Source organism: Chelonia mydas, chromosome 14 (assembly GCF_015237465.2).
Source record: "Chelonia mydas isolate rCheMyd1 chromosome 14, rCheMyd1.pri.v2, whole genome shotgun sequence".
NCBI classification, from domain to species: domain Eukaryota; kingdom Metazoa; phylum Chordata; order Testudines; family Cheloniidae; genus Chelonia; species Chelonia mydas.
In genome coordinates this window covers 43,147,163-43,160,248 of record NC_051254.2, presented here as the reverse complement: position 1 = coordinate 43,160,248, position 13,086 = coordinate 43,147,163, and the positions used below count along the sequence as shown (strand labels likewise).

The 13,086-nt window shown below is 58.2% G+C and overlaps 2 protein-coding genes and 1 long non-coding RNA gene across 3 annotated transcripts in view; all 3 read right to left on the bottom strand.

The window, feature by feature from the left end:
- Positions 1-69: 69 nt before the first annotated feature.
- On the bottom strand, positions 70-9,978 carry LOC122462845. The gene is made up of 2 exons (XR_006285684.1): positions 9,903-9,978; positions 70-264 (listed from the first exon to the last, which is right to left on the bottom strand). It is a non-coding gene; the product is annotated as an uncharacterized LOC122462845 (long non-coding RNA).
- Positions 1,104-5,871, bottom strand: TNF (tumor necrosis factor). The gene is made up of 4 exons (XM_027821468.3): positions 5,264-5,871; positions 4,603-4,645; positions 3,730-3,792; positions 1,104-3,162 (listed from the first exon to the last, which is right to left on the bottom strand). Exons 1-4 carry the CDS (start codon positions 5,441-5,443, stop codon positions 2,726-2,728), a joined length of 723 nt encoding a protein of 240 aa, XP_027677269.2. The 5' UTR covers positions 5,444-5,871; the 3' UTR covers positions 1,104-2,725.
- Positions 9,979-11,786: 1,808 nt separating the features above from the next.
- Positions 11,787-13,086, bottom strand: part of LTA (lymphotoxin alpha) — a 1,456-nt gene continuing 156 nt past the window's right edge. Inside the window, exons 2-4 of the mRNA XM_037913436.2 lie at positions 12,757-12,802; positions 12,518-12,583; positions 11,787-12,263 (exon numbers count right to left, since the gene is read on the bottom strand). Coding sequence (XP_037769364.1) covers positions 11,857-12,263; positions 12,518-12,583; positions 12,757-12,802 — 519 coding nt within the window. The 3' untranslated portion in view covers positions 11,787-11,856. The remainder of the gene's footprint in view (positions 12,264-12,517; positions 12,584-12,756; positions 12,803-13,086) is intronic.

The following is a 13,086-nucleotide window of genomic DNA, read 5'->3' as shown; positions in this document are numbered from 1 at the left end:
CACTCGTTCTGCCCTTCCAGCCTGACTGTGAACCCCTGATAACGACTCTCTGGGGATGATTTTCCAACCAGTTTGGGAAAAAGACGAGTAAGGGGAGATATGAATGAGGTCTATAAAAGCATGACGGGTGAGGAGAAAGTAAATAAGGAAGTGTTGTTTACTCCTTCTCATAACACAAGAACTAGGGGTCACCAAATGACATTAATAGGCAGCAGGTTTAAAACAAACACAAGGGAGTATTTCTTCACCCAATGTACAGTCAACCTGTGGAACTCCTTGCCAGGGGATGTTGTGAAGGCCAAGCCTAGAACAGGGTTCAAAAAGGAACTAGATAAGTTCATGGAGGGTAGGTCCATCAATGGCTATTAGCCAGGATGGGCAGGGATGGTGTCCCTAGCCTCTGTTTGCCCGAAGCTGGGAAAGGGTGACAGGGATGGATCACTTGATGATTCCCTGCTCTGTTCATTCCCTCTGGGGCACCTGGCACTGGCCGCTGTCGGCAGACAGGACACGGGGCTAGAGGGACCGTCGGGCTGACCCAGTACGGCCGTGCTTACGTTCAGTTTTGCACCCACCTTATAGTAGCTCCATCTAGGTTGCATGTCCCTAGTTTGTTCATGAGGAACTCATGAAAAGCTTTACTAAAGTCAGGCTCTACCACATCTACCCCTTCCCTCCGTCTGCAAGGCTTGTCACCCTGTCAAAGAAAGTTATGACTCTGGTCTGACATGATTTGCTTATGACAAATCCAGGCTGACTGTTACTTATCACCTCATTATCTTCTAGGTGTCTGCAAATTGATTGGTTGATTATTTGCTCCTTTATTTTAGAATCATAGGACTGGAAGGGACCTCGAGAGGTCAATCTTGCCAGGTACTGAAGTTAAGCTGAATGGTCAAGGAGGAGAAGGATGTAGAGAGCAAGAAGGCCCGTGCTCCATAAAGAAGCCCCACTCTGTGTCTCTTCTCCGGGGACAACGTTAGACCATAGCAGAGGGTAGGAGATATTGGGTAAAGGAAGCCATTTTTGTGATATGGAACAGGCCAGATACCACGATAGATGGGCACGTTCATCTTGAAAGAGACACAAGCCCAATTCAAATCTCCGTTTCGAAAGTTTATTGGTTGGCCTGTTTCATAGGCCATTTCAAACAAAAGACAAACAGCTTTCCACCCCCCCTTCTCTCCCCGCATAGGGGGAATAAACACACAATAAATAACCACAATAAATAAAACCCTACACAAAATAAAACCACGCCACCGTTCCCGCAGGAGTGGCAAGAGATTCGTTCCAGCAAACATTCAACGAGTTGGACGCATAAGCCCCACCCCCCGCATGTGACATTTTAACATAAAACATAAGACAATTTAAATCCCTGAAAAGACATGAGATCAGGGATTCGACAGTAAACTGTATCTCAGATACAAATATCTCTTCCCCTCACAATGAGAACATCATTCTCTTGAGTAACTCAGAAGTCCTGGCTCCCAGGCCCCCCCGCTCTAACCACTGGGCACCACTTCCCTCCCAGAGCTGGGATAGAACCCAGGAGTCCTGGCTGTGTGTAATATACATCCATATAGCCAGCTAGGGTCAGGTATACACCGTATACGTAAAGGGACCCTATACTGAATCTGTACCGATGGGGGCGTTTTGACAGCTGAGGGGCCAGCGCATAGTCCAGCCACCACAAAGCACTCGCAGCGACATGGCAGGTTGGGGTGAGGGTGTGTTGCTGCTCAGGGCAAAGCGCAACACAATGTCACACCTTCCGCCAGCTTGATCTGGAGGATGGCTGTCTTGTTGGAAAGAAGACTTTGTGACACGCAAAGAGATCATGCAGCGCTAAAGAGAAACATAACACTGCTGTGTGTATGTGTGGTGCATGCACACAACATTGTGTGATCTCTGCACACACACACACACACACACATTCTCCTAAAATCTGGGTATTTTGTAAACACACAAATGGCTAGAATTGCCAAATATTGGTGTGGGTTTGTGTCAAAGACCCACAGGCAACAATTGTGTGTGTGTGTACACAAAACTGTCTATTATCTGCAGCTGTGTGATACAAACACACAAACATTGCCTGCCGTTTTGTGGGTCTATGTGTAGACACCCCCAGGACCCCCTTCTGATGCGTATATAGAATTTTAGAATGTGTGGGCACACGCACAATCGCCTACACTTGCCGTAGGTGTGTACAACACACAAAAAAATCTCTCCATGCACCAACACAGCTTTGTTAACCCCAATAAATATAAATATATAAATAAATAAATTATTAGGCACAATAATTACCAATAATAACCATAAAAATAACACAATATTAGTTAACACAACATTTTTGTAGATCAGCGGCTCTGACCAGGTATATCATTCTCTTGGCAGGTTCTTGTTTGGTCCTACCAAGATGCAACCCAATGCCCCATCCTGACCGCAGCAGACAAGCCAAGTCTAGAGAGATTGTGGTCCCCTCTGGTCCCTAGAGGTGGGCACATCTGTGGCCCCATGGGGCATATTGGCAGAGAGGCATAAAGGACGTCCATAGAGGTCTTCCGAGCATCTCTGATAGTCAGTTTGGTGTGGTGGGATGCGGGATGGTAGTCTTGGCTTTGGAGGCCAGCTGGGTAGGAGGGTTGAAGGGTTGACCAAGGATGGAAGATGGTGGGTTGACCAAGGATGGAGGATGAGTTGGCCAAGGATGGAAGACAGTGGATCATTATTGGGGAACTCCTAATTCCAATGCGATCACCCCAAAATACACCTGCCCATTGCTGTTCAGATCTAAATATTGGGCCGAGTGGATTTCAGAGGAGATCTCGTCGCCTTTCATCAACTGGAAGACAGCTCCTTGGTAGATGGACTCGAACTGTACCCCCTTCTCGTCCTTGGCTGCCTTGGACCCCTCGCAGAACGACTTGATGGCCCTCAGCAAGGCAACGTTTTCTGGGTACTCTACGGAGTAGCGAAAGATGGTATGCTGGAGATAAATGGACTCCTCCGGACATTTGTCTCCCTTGAAGACCACCTGGGAGTAGATGAAGTAGAGGCCGTCGGACGGGACCACCAACTTGTTGTTTACCAGTGCCATCCCGTTCTGCATCATGGTGTGTGCCACTTCGTCAGTCCAGATCAGCTCTTTGGAGTCAGTGGATGCTGGGAGGGACAGAAGAAGGCACACGTGGTCAAAACCCAGCAGGATTATTCCCTAGGATCCATCTATGAGTGGTCAAACCCTACTTGGATTGTCCCCTATGGTCAATCTACTCAGGCTTCGGCCCACATCATCCCCCAAAATGGGGCCACCAGCCCTTGATAACTCTTGGTCCTAACCCTAGTCTCTCCCCTGCAGTCAGTCTACCCAGGCTACACAGTCCCGTGATGGCATGCCTAATCCTTGACAACACTAGGCCAAAACCTAGAGGGATTGAACCCCCTGCTGTCTGGCATCTCCCGGACTTCGGCCTACAACTTCCACGTAACCCAAATCTTTGGCCTCCATCACTCCGAAAGGACAGGGCCCTTCCCCTCTATGTTTATGAGCAGATGTGCACCGGTGTCTGTGGAAATGTGTGCTTGTGTATGAGTGTGTCTTTGTGGAAGTCTTTGTTTGTCTGTTGCCTGCCTCAGACATAGAAACTTGCAACCACAAGCACCCCCCCCCGCCCCTGCAGGGCCCAGTTCCTCAAACCCTCCCCAATCCCAGCTGTAAATTCCTCTTACCGACGACATGGGCAGCTGGCTTGTTCAGCGACTGGGCTTGCAACTTCATCGTCATCGGACCTGCTTCAGAAAGGACAAATGGACTGTCAGACAGATCGTCCCTTGTTCACCAGCCCCCCCACCTTCTCCTGGCTAGTGACCCCGTCTTCTCTAGATGAGCTTTAGGGAGCTCCGGCTGAGTGGGAAGGCTCCCGGGCTGGGGAGCCTTGCGGTCCCTAGGTTGGGGACTCTCTGGTCTCCTCCTGCTAGGTCACCACGGTGCATGGAAGAGGAGAACTGGGATAGAATTGTGCTGGATGCGGACGATGGCCAGATTTTGGTGGGGATGGGTCAGGTTTGGTGGCTCGGGAGGGGAGTTAAGGTGATGTTGGGGAGGTGTTATCTTTGCTCCATACGTTCTCGTCTCCCAACATTTAGCTGCTCTCCATGTTTTGGAGGAGCGGAGCCACCCTCCCGAAGCTTCGGGGCGGTCAATAAGCTCTCGAGGCCGATCACCTCGAGGCCCCAGATGTGGCCAGAGTGAGCTGAGATTTGCAGGGCGATGTTTTTCCCAAAGGGGCTAGCAGCATTGTCCGTTTCCATTTCCTTTCACCACGTCAAATTCGAAACACTTTCAGTGAACGTGATTTTTCAGGGAAATCCCGAGCCAGCAGCCTCGGAAAAAACCCGGAGGCATCTCAGGTCAGGCCACGGGACAGAACAATCGAGACCAGTTGTAATTTGCTAACCCTTTTGGGAAGATGATTGGGGGCCAGTAAATAGATCTATGGTAAATCTGGCAAGAGAAATTTCATCTTGGGAGGGGAGATTTGACTTAAAGCCTGCAATTATCAGTGGGCTAACGTTGGAAAATAAACCTTGGGAAATACTTACTGAGTTGCTGCGTGTGGCCCGAACTCCTGGGTTCTTTGGGGTCCTGGCAAAGAGAGAGAGAGAGAGAGGAGAGTTGAGTACAGAGGTTACAAGGTCAAAGTCGGCGTGTGTGTCGGGTGCTGTATGTACCACGCCCTGCGAGAGGCAAGGCTGTTCACAGCATTACACACGGCACAGACAGCGGACGAGACCGGCCAGACAAAACATAGCCCGGGGGCAAGGCACATGCAAGTGGAAACGAGAAATACAGACAGCACAAAACACACCCAGACAGAAACACGGTCACCAGATATATACACGGAGTCTAGGCAAAACCCACACCTGGAAAGACAGACACAGACACAACCCACAACCCATGTGTTCGTAGGCAAACGGGCAGAGAAATACAGAGAGACACAACTCTACACAGCCCAGAGGGCAACTGTGTCGTTAAAACCACACAGACTACCCCGGCCACGAAGACACACATACACGTCCGAGCCACACACGTGTGGACAGACCACACACACGCACCAAAACACACGCAGAGCCATGGCTGGGGAGTTGAATCCCGGGCACAGAACGACACAAAGACACACACAATCAGCGTCCGACGGCCACAGACGGCGCCGGGCTCTGTGGCTCGGGGGGGTTGCGCCCCCGCCCCGGCATCGTGGCTCACCTGGCTCACCAGGGGCCCCCCGTTTCTGAAATGCAGCAGAGCGAAGACGGCCGTGGCTCCCATCAGCAGCAGGAAGGAGCAGACGCTGAGACACTTCCAGCGGCCGTCGCCGGGCCGCGACTCCCGCACCACGATAACGCCCCCCTTCTCGACGTCGCAGACCAGACTTTCGGTGCTCATGGCTGCGGGCGTGGCTGGGCTCGGCTTCCTCGGGGCAGGGGTCTCCAGGGTTAGTTTCCCGCCGGGCGAAGTGAGCAGCTGGCCTGGGCGGATTCCCGGGATTTCGCTGACGCCGGCAGGCGGAGTGAGCCGATTTCCCCGGGTCGAAGGGGCGAACTCAGCTGGTTTCGCTGGGGAAATTCACTCGATTCCACGGGGCGAATTTGGCTGATCTCACCCGCTGTGAAACAGGTGAACGTGGGGAATTTCACCTGAGCTACCGGGCGAGTCGAGCTGATTTCCCTGGAGCGGAGCGACGAAGGGGAGCGGATTTCGCCCTCGGAATGCAGGCTGTTTCCCCGGCGTGGATCTTGGTGGTGCCTCGGTTTCCCCGGCCGGATCTTCCCAGCAGCGCCTGTCCCCGGGTGAGTGATGAGTGGAGAAGCGTGGCAGCCTCGAGGCATCGGCTCCTATTTATACGCCGGCCGCCTGCACTTCGGAGCCGCCTCCCCCATGACACGGGAGGAAATTTTCAGCCCCGAAGCTGCCGCCCACAGAGAGGGAGGGAAAGACAAGAGAGTCTGCGATGGCGAAAGGCGGGAAGAGGAAAGAGCCCAAAATAGAAGGCGTCAAAAGCAGAAGCGGGACCCGCGACTGGAACTGTGGTTTTGGGGAGCGGGGAGGTGTGAATCCCGCCCTGGAGAGGGCGGGGGGAGCCCCCCCGGGGATGCCGGGGTCCCCACCGCCCATGCCGCCACGCTGGGACCTGGCGGCCTGGGTGTCTCCGTCTGGGGGGGTCACATGGTGGACTTAGGGGGGGCTCAGGAATGGGGGGGGCTGGCAGCCCCCCAGTGAAGTGAGGGGGGTGGGAAAGGGGTGAGAGTGAGGAGCCTTGAGAAGGGTGTGTGTGTGTGTGTTTGTGTACCCGTGATAAATCTGGGGCCGATCAGCTTGGGGGGAACCCACCAGACACCCCCCCTCAAACTCTAGAGATAAGGGTGGCTGGATCAACGCCCCCCGCCCCCTTTTAAGGTCCACACGCCCCTCAGGGAGCCAGGGTCTCCCCACAGGGTTATCCCGGGGGGCTGGCTCTCAATGCTGGCACATGTGGGGGGGCTCTAGAGTGGGGGACCCCTAAACCCCCTGACACGGGTGGGCAAGTAGCAACGCCTTTGGGCGGGCGTCTCACCGCCTCGCCCTCCCCTGGGAGACTTTAGGAAGCTCAGATCTTAGTGCCAGCAAATGTTGGGGGTGGGGGGCTGTCAGGTGGGGATTGGACAATGCCAGACAACCCCAAAACCGCTAGTGACTAGGGGCTGTGTCTATGTCACTCCACTGAGCCCCACCCCAAGCTGGGGGGGGGGTCATTATTTGGGGGCTTAAATTTTAGTGCCAGCAAATTTTTTGGGGTGTGTGTGATCAGGGATGGGGGAGAGCACCCCCAAATCAGCAGGGCTGAGGGGTGGCCACTCTAAGGGGCCATGGGGCATGCCGGGCCTCAAAGTGGGGTTCAGGGGACCTGATGGTGGGATGGAGGGCCCCCCAAATGTAACAGCTGGGTAGTGAGGGGGTCAGACTTGTGGGGGGTGAGCGTAGGGTGGGAGGAGAGTTTGGGGTATAGATGCCCTGACCCTGGTCCCCCAAGTGATCCAGCTACAGGCAGAGCTTGTGGGCGAACAACCTGAGACATAGTCAGAAGCTGGGGGGCAGCGGTGGGATCCGGAGAGCAGAGAGCTGGTAGGCATGGGAGTGGGGGGATCAGGGTTTGGGGAGGGCCGTCTTCCAAGGCCCCGTCCCCCCCACCCCAGCCTCCCACCACATGGGAAAATCCAAGAGCCTGAAAGTTGAGGCCTCGTGAAGCAAGAGTCCCACTTGGAGTTTTCAGCTACTTTCTTCTGCTTTCGCTTCCACCGCCGGGGACGAAGTCAAAACAGCCTTTTGAGATGGGATTCGGTTTTGGTTCTGCCTCGTCCCGGGGCCGGGTGGGAGCCGGCGCCCCCCAGAGGGCAGCGACCCCCTTGCAATGGGGTCGAGGGCAGAGAGGAGCCGGCCTGGAACCGGGCCCGGGGCTCGGCCCATCTCCCGGCTGGCTCGGTCGGTCGCTCTGCCAAAGCTGAGTCTGATCTGCCCCCTGCTGGCGGCACTTGGGAAGGGCAGGACTCGGCTCCGGGGTTCCCGGGGTGCCTGTCTTTGCCCTGGGGATGCCGGCCCCACGGCGCCCCTGCCCCCCACCCCGTCAGACGGACAGACAGACGGCGCTAGCCACCGCCACACCCCTCTTCTGGCTGTGGAGTTATCTGTACATCTCTCCTTCCCTCCTTCCCTCCATCCATCCATCCATCCGTCCATCCCTCCCCCCAGCGTCCTGCCGTCCCTCCCTCCCTCCATCCACTCACCCCACACGCCTCCATCCCTCCTTCCCTCCCTCCCCCTGGCATCCTGCCGTCCCTCCCTCCATCCACTCACCCCACACTCCTCCATCCCACCTTCCCTCCGTCCGTCCATCCATCCATCCATCCGTCCATCCCTCCCCCCAGCGTCCTGCCGTCCCTCCCTCCCTCCATCCACTCACCCCACACGCCTCCATCCCTCCTTCCCTCCCTCCCCCTGGCATCCTGCCGTCCCTCCCTCCATCCACTCACCCCACACTCCTCCATCCCTCCTTCCATCCGTCCATCCATCCATCCGTCCATCCCTCCCCCCAGCGTCCTGCCGTCCCTCCCTCCCTCCATCCACTCACCCCACACTCCTCCATCCCTCCTTCCATTCATCCATCCATCCATCCATCCATCCGTCCATCCCTCCCCCCAGCGTCCTGCCGTCCCTCCCTCCCTCCATCCACTCACCCCACACGCCTCCATCCCTCCTTCCCTCCTTCCATCCGTCCATCCATCCCTCCCCCCGGCATCCTGCCGTCCCTCCCTCCACTCACCCCACACTCCTCCATCCATCCATCCATCTGTCCATCCATCCATCCATCCCTCACCCTGGCGTCCCGCCGTCCATCCCTCCCTCCGTCCACTCACCCCACACTCCTCCATCCCACCTTCCCTCCGTCCGTCCATCCATCCATCCATCCGTCCATCCCTCCCCCTGGTGTCCTGCCGTCCCTCCCTCCCTCCATCCACTCACCCCACACGCCTCCATCCCTCCCTCCATCCATCCCTCCATCCTTCACCCCACTGTCCCGCCGTTCATCCCTCCCTCCATCCCTCACCCCCACACTCCTCCCCCTCTATCTGTTCAGCTGCCCCCCACCTGAGCCACCTGGCTCTGCCCGGGCGCCGAGGTGACCCCTTCGCCTCCGTGGAGAACACGCTTGGCTGGCCTGTGCCCTAGGCCCTGGCACATCCCCCCCGCCCCCCGCAACCCAGCGGGTCCCACGCAGCTGCCGGTGAGCAGAGGCCTGGGTGGTGTGGAGCCGGGGGGGGGGGACGGAAACCTGGGGGGGTCGACACCCGCTGGGTCCCGGGGCTGGGTTTGCAGCCGCTCGCGGGCCAGCGCCCCCCACGGGTGCTCAGGCTGCGGGCGGGGAGGGGGGGTGGGCGTCAGGTTGGCCAATCCCTAGATAGCACCGTCAGCCGGGCCCCCCCGCGATCCCCGCCCCAGGGCCAGTTAACGAGAACCAGGGCCCGGGCCCGCCGGGCCGGCACGAAGCCGGGAAGCCGGGGCACGGGTTGGCCGCAGCGACAGCAGCTGGCCGCTCGGGCGACAAACCGGGGAGATTCGGGGAGCGGGACTGGCTGCATTCGGGAGCCGGGGCGAGGGTCCGACCGGGCAAGGGGCCGAGGGCCGGCCCCCGCCCCAGGATTGTCCGGGCGTCTCCGGCCGTTCCAGGAGCAGCTTCGGTTCTCGATCACGGCACGGGACGAAAGCGTCCAGCCAGGACTGGCCCCGCGCCCCGGCGAGGAACCGAAAGTGGAAAACGCCGTGAAAACCCCGGGGAGGTTTCCAAAGAGCCCCCCGGCGAGATTCGCTCCCGAGGCCCAGAAAGATGGGGCTGGCGGGAGGAGAGCTGCCTCAGGCCCTGGAGATGGGGGGACGAGGGGGTGCTCCGGAGGGGGGAGGGAGCCCTGGGATCCCCCCCGGGATTACAGAAGCTGAGGGGGGGTCACTTGCTGCCCCGGGGGGCGAAGGATGCTTGGGAAGCCGAGGGGGGGCCCACGCCCTGGAGCTGGGCAGGGACGGGAAGGGGGCCGGGCACCAGTGGGTCTGGTGGGACACTGGGGCACAGTACAGTGACCTGCTGGGGGGGGTGGAGTCACAAAGAGGGATCCCCCTGAGCCCTGGGGGTGGGGGGGCAGCGCCGGGAAAGGGCACCTAAGAGCTCACGCTCAGCCACAAGGGGGCGCTGGGGCGGAGGAGGGTGTTATTTACCCCTTCTCATCACGCAGGAACTAGGGGTCACCCAACGAACTCCATCGGCAGCGGGTTTAACACAAACACAAGGAACTATTTCTTCACCCGATGCACAGTTAACCGGTGGAACTCCTTGCCAGGGGATGTTGTGAAGGCCAAGACTAGAACAGGGTTCAAAAAGGAACTAGATAAGCTCATGGAGGATCGGGGTCCATCGATGGTTATTAGCCAGGATGGGCAGGGATGGTGGCCCCGGCCTCTGTTTGCCAGACGGTGGGAATGGGCGACAGGGGATGGATCCCTCGAAAACTGCCCTGCTCTGTTCATTGCCTCTGGGGCACCTGGCATTGGCCGCTGTCAGCAGACAGGACACGGGGCTAGAAGGACCCTTGGTCTGACCCAGTCTGGCCCTTCTTATGTTCTTATGCCTGCCCTCGGCACCTTGCCGAGGAGGTTGGCGTCGTTGCACGGGTGGGGAAACTGAGGCACGGAAGGGCGGAGAACCGAGGTGTCCGGGTATGTGTGTCCCCCAAACTAAAATGCTCTCCATTAGGATTACCTTGATCTTGTCAGAGCTGGGGGCTGTCCCAGCCCAGGGGAGCCCTGCCCCCTTTTGGGGGGGGGTGTCCCAGTCAGGGAGCCCTTCCCTCCCATTTAGGGGGGGGTGTCCTAACCTTAGGGAGCCCCACCCACTTGGGAGGTGTGTCCCAGCTGAGCCAGTCAGATCCAATCCCCTCTTTACAAGCCCCTCCCCCAATCTCCCCCAACCCCCCCTCGCTATTTGTGGGGTGCGAGGTCGGGGGAGGGCATTTGAACCCTTCAGGCGCAGAGAAACGAGCATGAAAACACCATGGCGACCAGTCACGAGTCCTGCTTTAATTCATTGATAGGCCATAAATAAATACATTTGTGGGGGGGGGGGGCCAAGAGGGGACCCGGGGCCACCCCCCCAGCTGCCCCCCCAATCATAAATAAATAAATTACAACCCATCCCCCTAAATAAATAGCTTTGCCTTTCGCTCCCCCCCAGCCTCGTCCCCCATTTCTGCATGGGGTCGCCCCGATCCGCAGCCCCTCTGCTGGGGGTAGAGCCTAGAGTCTGTGCACCCCCAGGAAGCCAGAGGCGTACCCCTGTAACTTTTGGGGGGGCACCTGCTCCCTGAAAACTCCCAGGCAGGTCTCCTGTCAGTGGTGCTGCCCCAGCTCCAAGAGTGGGTGCTTTGGATGAAAACACATTTTTGGGGTGCCATGGGGGGGCCGAAAAAGCTGCACCCCCAGAAGTTCTCTCTTTAACAATGTGTGTGGGGTGTTGCATTCACCCCCCCCCCCGCAAATCCAGGAGGACATTATGACCACCTAGCAGGGGGCACCCCTATAATTTGGGCTTGTCTATTCTCTGAACCCCCAAAATATCTCTGAGTTTTCCCCAATCAGTGACACTGTGGCCCCACTTTTGAAGGGGAACAGCTGCAAGAAAATATCGAGTGCCCCCAAATCTCACCTACACCCCAAATCTCAGTTCCACCACTTAATTAAATCAAAAGGGACCCCAATAAAATTGGGGTGTCTTATCCTGACCCCCTCCAAAAACTTCCACTGGGGGGGTGGGGTTAATACAGTCCCCCCCCCACATGGCAGAGCAGCCTAGAAACTAAAATCAAGGGGCACCCCGATAATTTAGGGGTACAGCTGACTGACCCAAAACATTCTGAGGATTCCCCATTAATAGTTCTGTTATTAAAATCCTCCCAAATCCTAGTGCACCCAGAACATTAAACAGGGGGGGTGTATGTGTGTAGAAAATTTGGGGGTACATTAACTGGAACCCCCACAATATTTTGAGCATCCTCTTAAACCCCGTGGCTGTTCTTACACCTCCAACCCCACACTGAAGAGCACTGATCCCAGGGGTGCCCTGTCAATAAGAGCACCCCAATAATTTTGGGGTACAGTAAAGTGAAACCCTTAAAATCCTTCAAAGACCCCCGCCCCTGCACTGGCCCAGCAGCTCCAGCCCACCCTCAGTGCATAAGGGGGACCCCACCCCAAACAAGCAGCACGAGCCTCCCACCAGGTCAGAGGGCAAACGCTCCGAAGGACAAAGTGCCCTGGCCCCCTAGCAGATGGGCCTCCCCCTCCGTCTGCGTGGACAGCCGGTCCCCCTTCTGCAGGGCAAAGGCTGCCCCCTGGCGGAGGGACCGGTACCAGGGGGCCCTCCCGGGGCAGGCCGTTTTGTGGGCGCTCAGGATGGGGACGTCTTGGGGGTAGGTGTCGGAGAAGAGCAACACGCGGTGGGCCAGGATCAGGGGCTCGTCCCCCGCGGGGCAGGCGGCCCCCAGGAAGGACGCCTGGAAGTAGATGAAATACATCCCCGAGGCCGGCACCACCAGCGAGTCGTTGGCCAGGCGGAAGCCCCCCTGGGTGAAGGAGGCGTCGACATCGCTTCGCCAGCGGAGCCGCTCGCCGGAGGTGCTGGGGTGGCCTGTTGGGAGAGGGTAGAGAAAGGAGAGGTGGGTTTCAAACCAACGGCTGAAGGGTTCACCCGCCTGGCGGGCGGATCAGGCCGCAAACGGCTGAGAAAAAACAGACATGGGGAAAACATTGTTTCTACCACTGTTCTAACCGGCACCTGCAGTGCGGCTCACTTCTGGCCTCTTCCAGCAGAGGGCAGCGGAGAGGGGCCCTCCCAGGGGCATAGAGCAATGGAGGGAGCGTCCCCCAAGTCCAGCGACTCACCTATAAGATGGGCTGCGGGCGAGTGGGTCCGGCCGGCGCGTTGCCCCAAGGAGGTCCAGGAAGCGGCTGTTGGGAAAGACAGAGACGATTCATTGCCATGGCCAAGGACAGACCCAGGGGGCGGGGTGAGGGTGGGGGGCAAAGCTGGACGCCTGTGTTCCCTGGAATGGATTCCAGACAAGAGTCCAGTTTGGGGTTGGGCTGGGGGGGAGCAGGTGTGTGTGGGCGGAGTTACTTACCGGGGTCTTCAGAGCCTCTGACCCCCCCTCCAGCCTCATCTTCTGCCTGTAAATGAGGGGGGAATGCCATGATGAAGCTCTGCCGGTGCCCCTCATTCCCGACCCGCAGCCCCCTGCCAGCCCAGCGCTGCCCCCCGCCCAGCCCTGCTGGTGCCCCTGACTCCTGACCCGCAGCCCCCTGCCAGCCCAGCCCTGCCCCCCCCCAGCCCTGCTGGTGCCCCTGACTCCCGACCTGCAGCCCCCTGCTAGCCCAGCCCTGCCCTCCCCAGCCCTGCCGGTGCCCCTCACTCCCGACCCGCAGCCCCCTGCCAGCCCGGCCCTGCCCCCCCT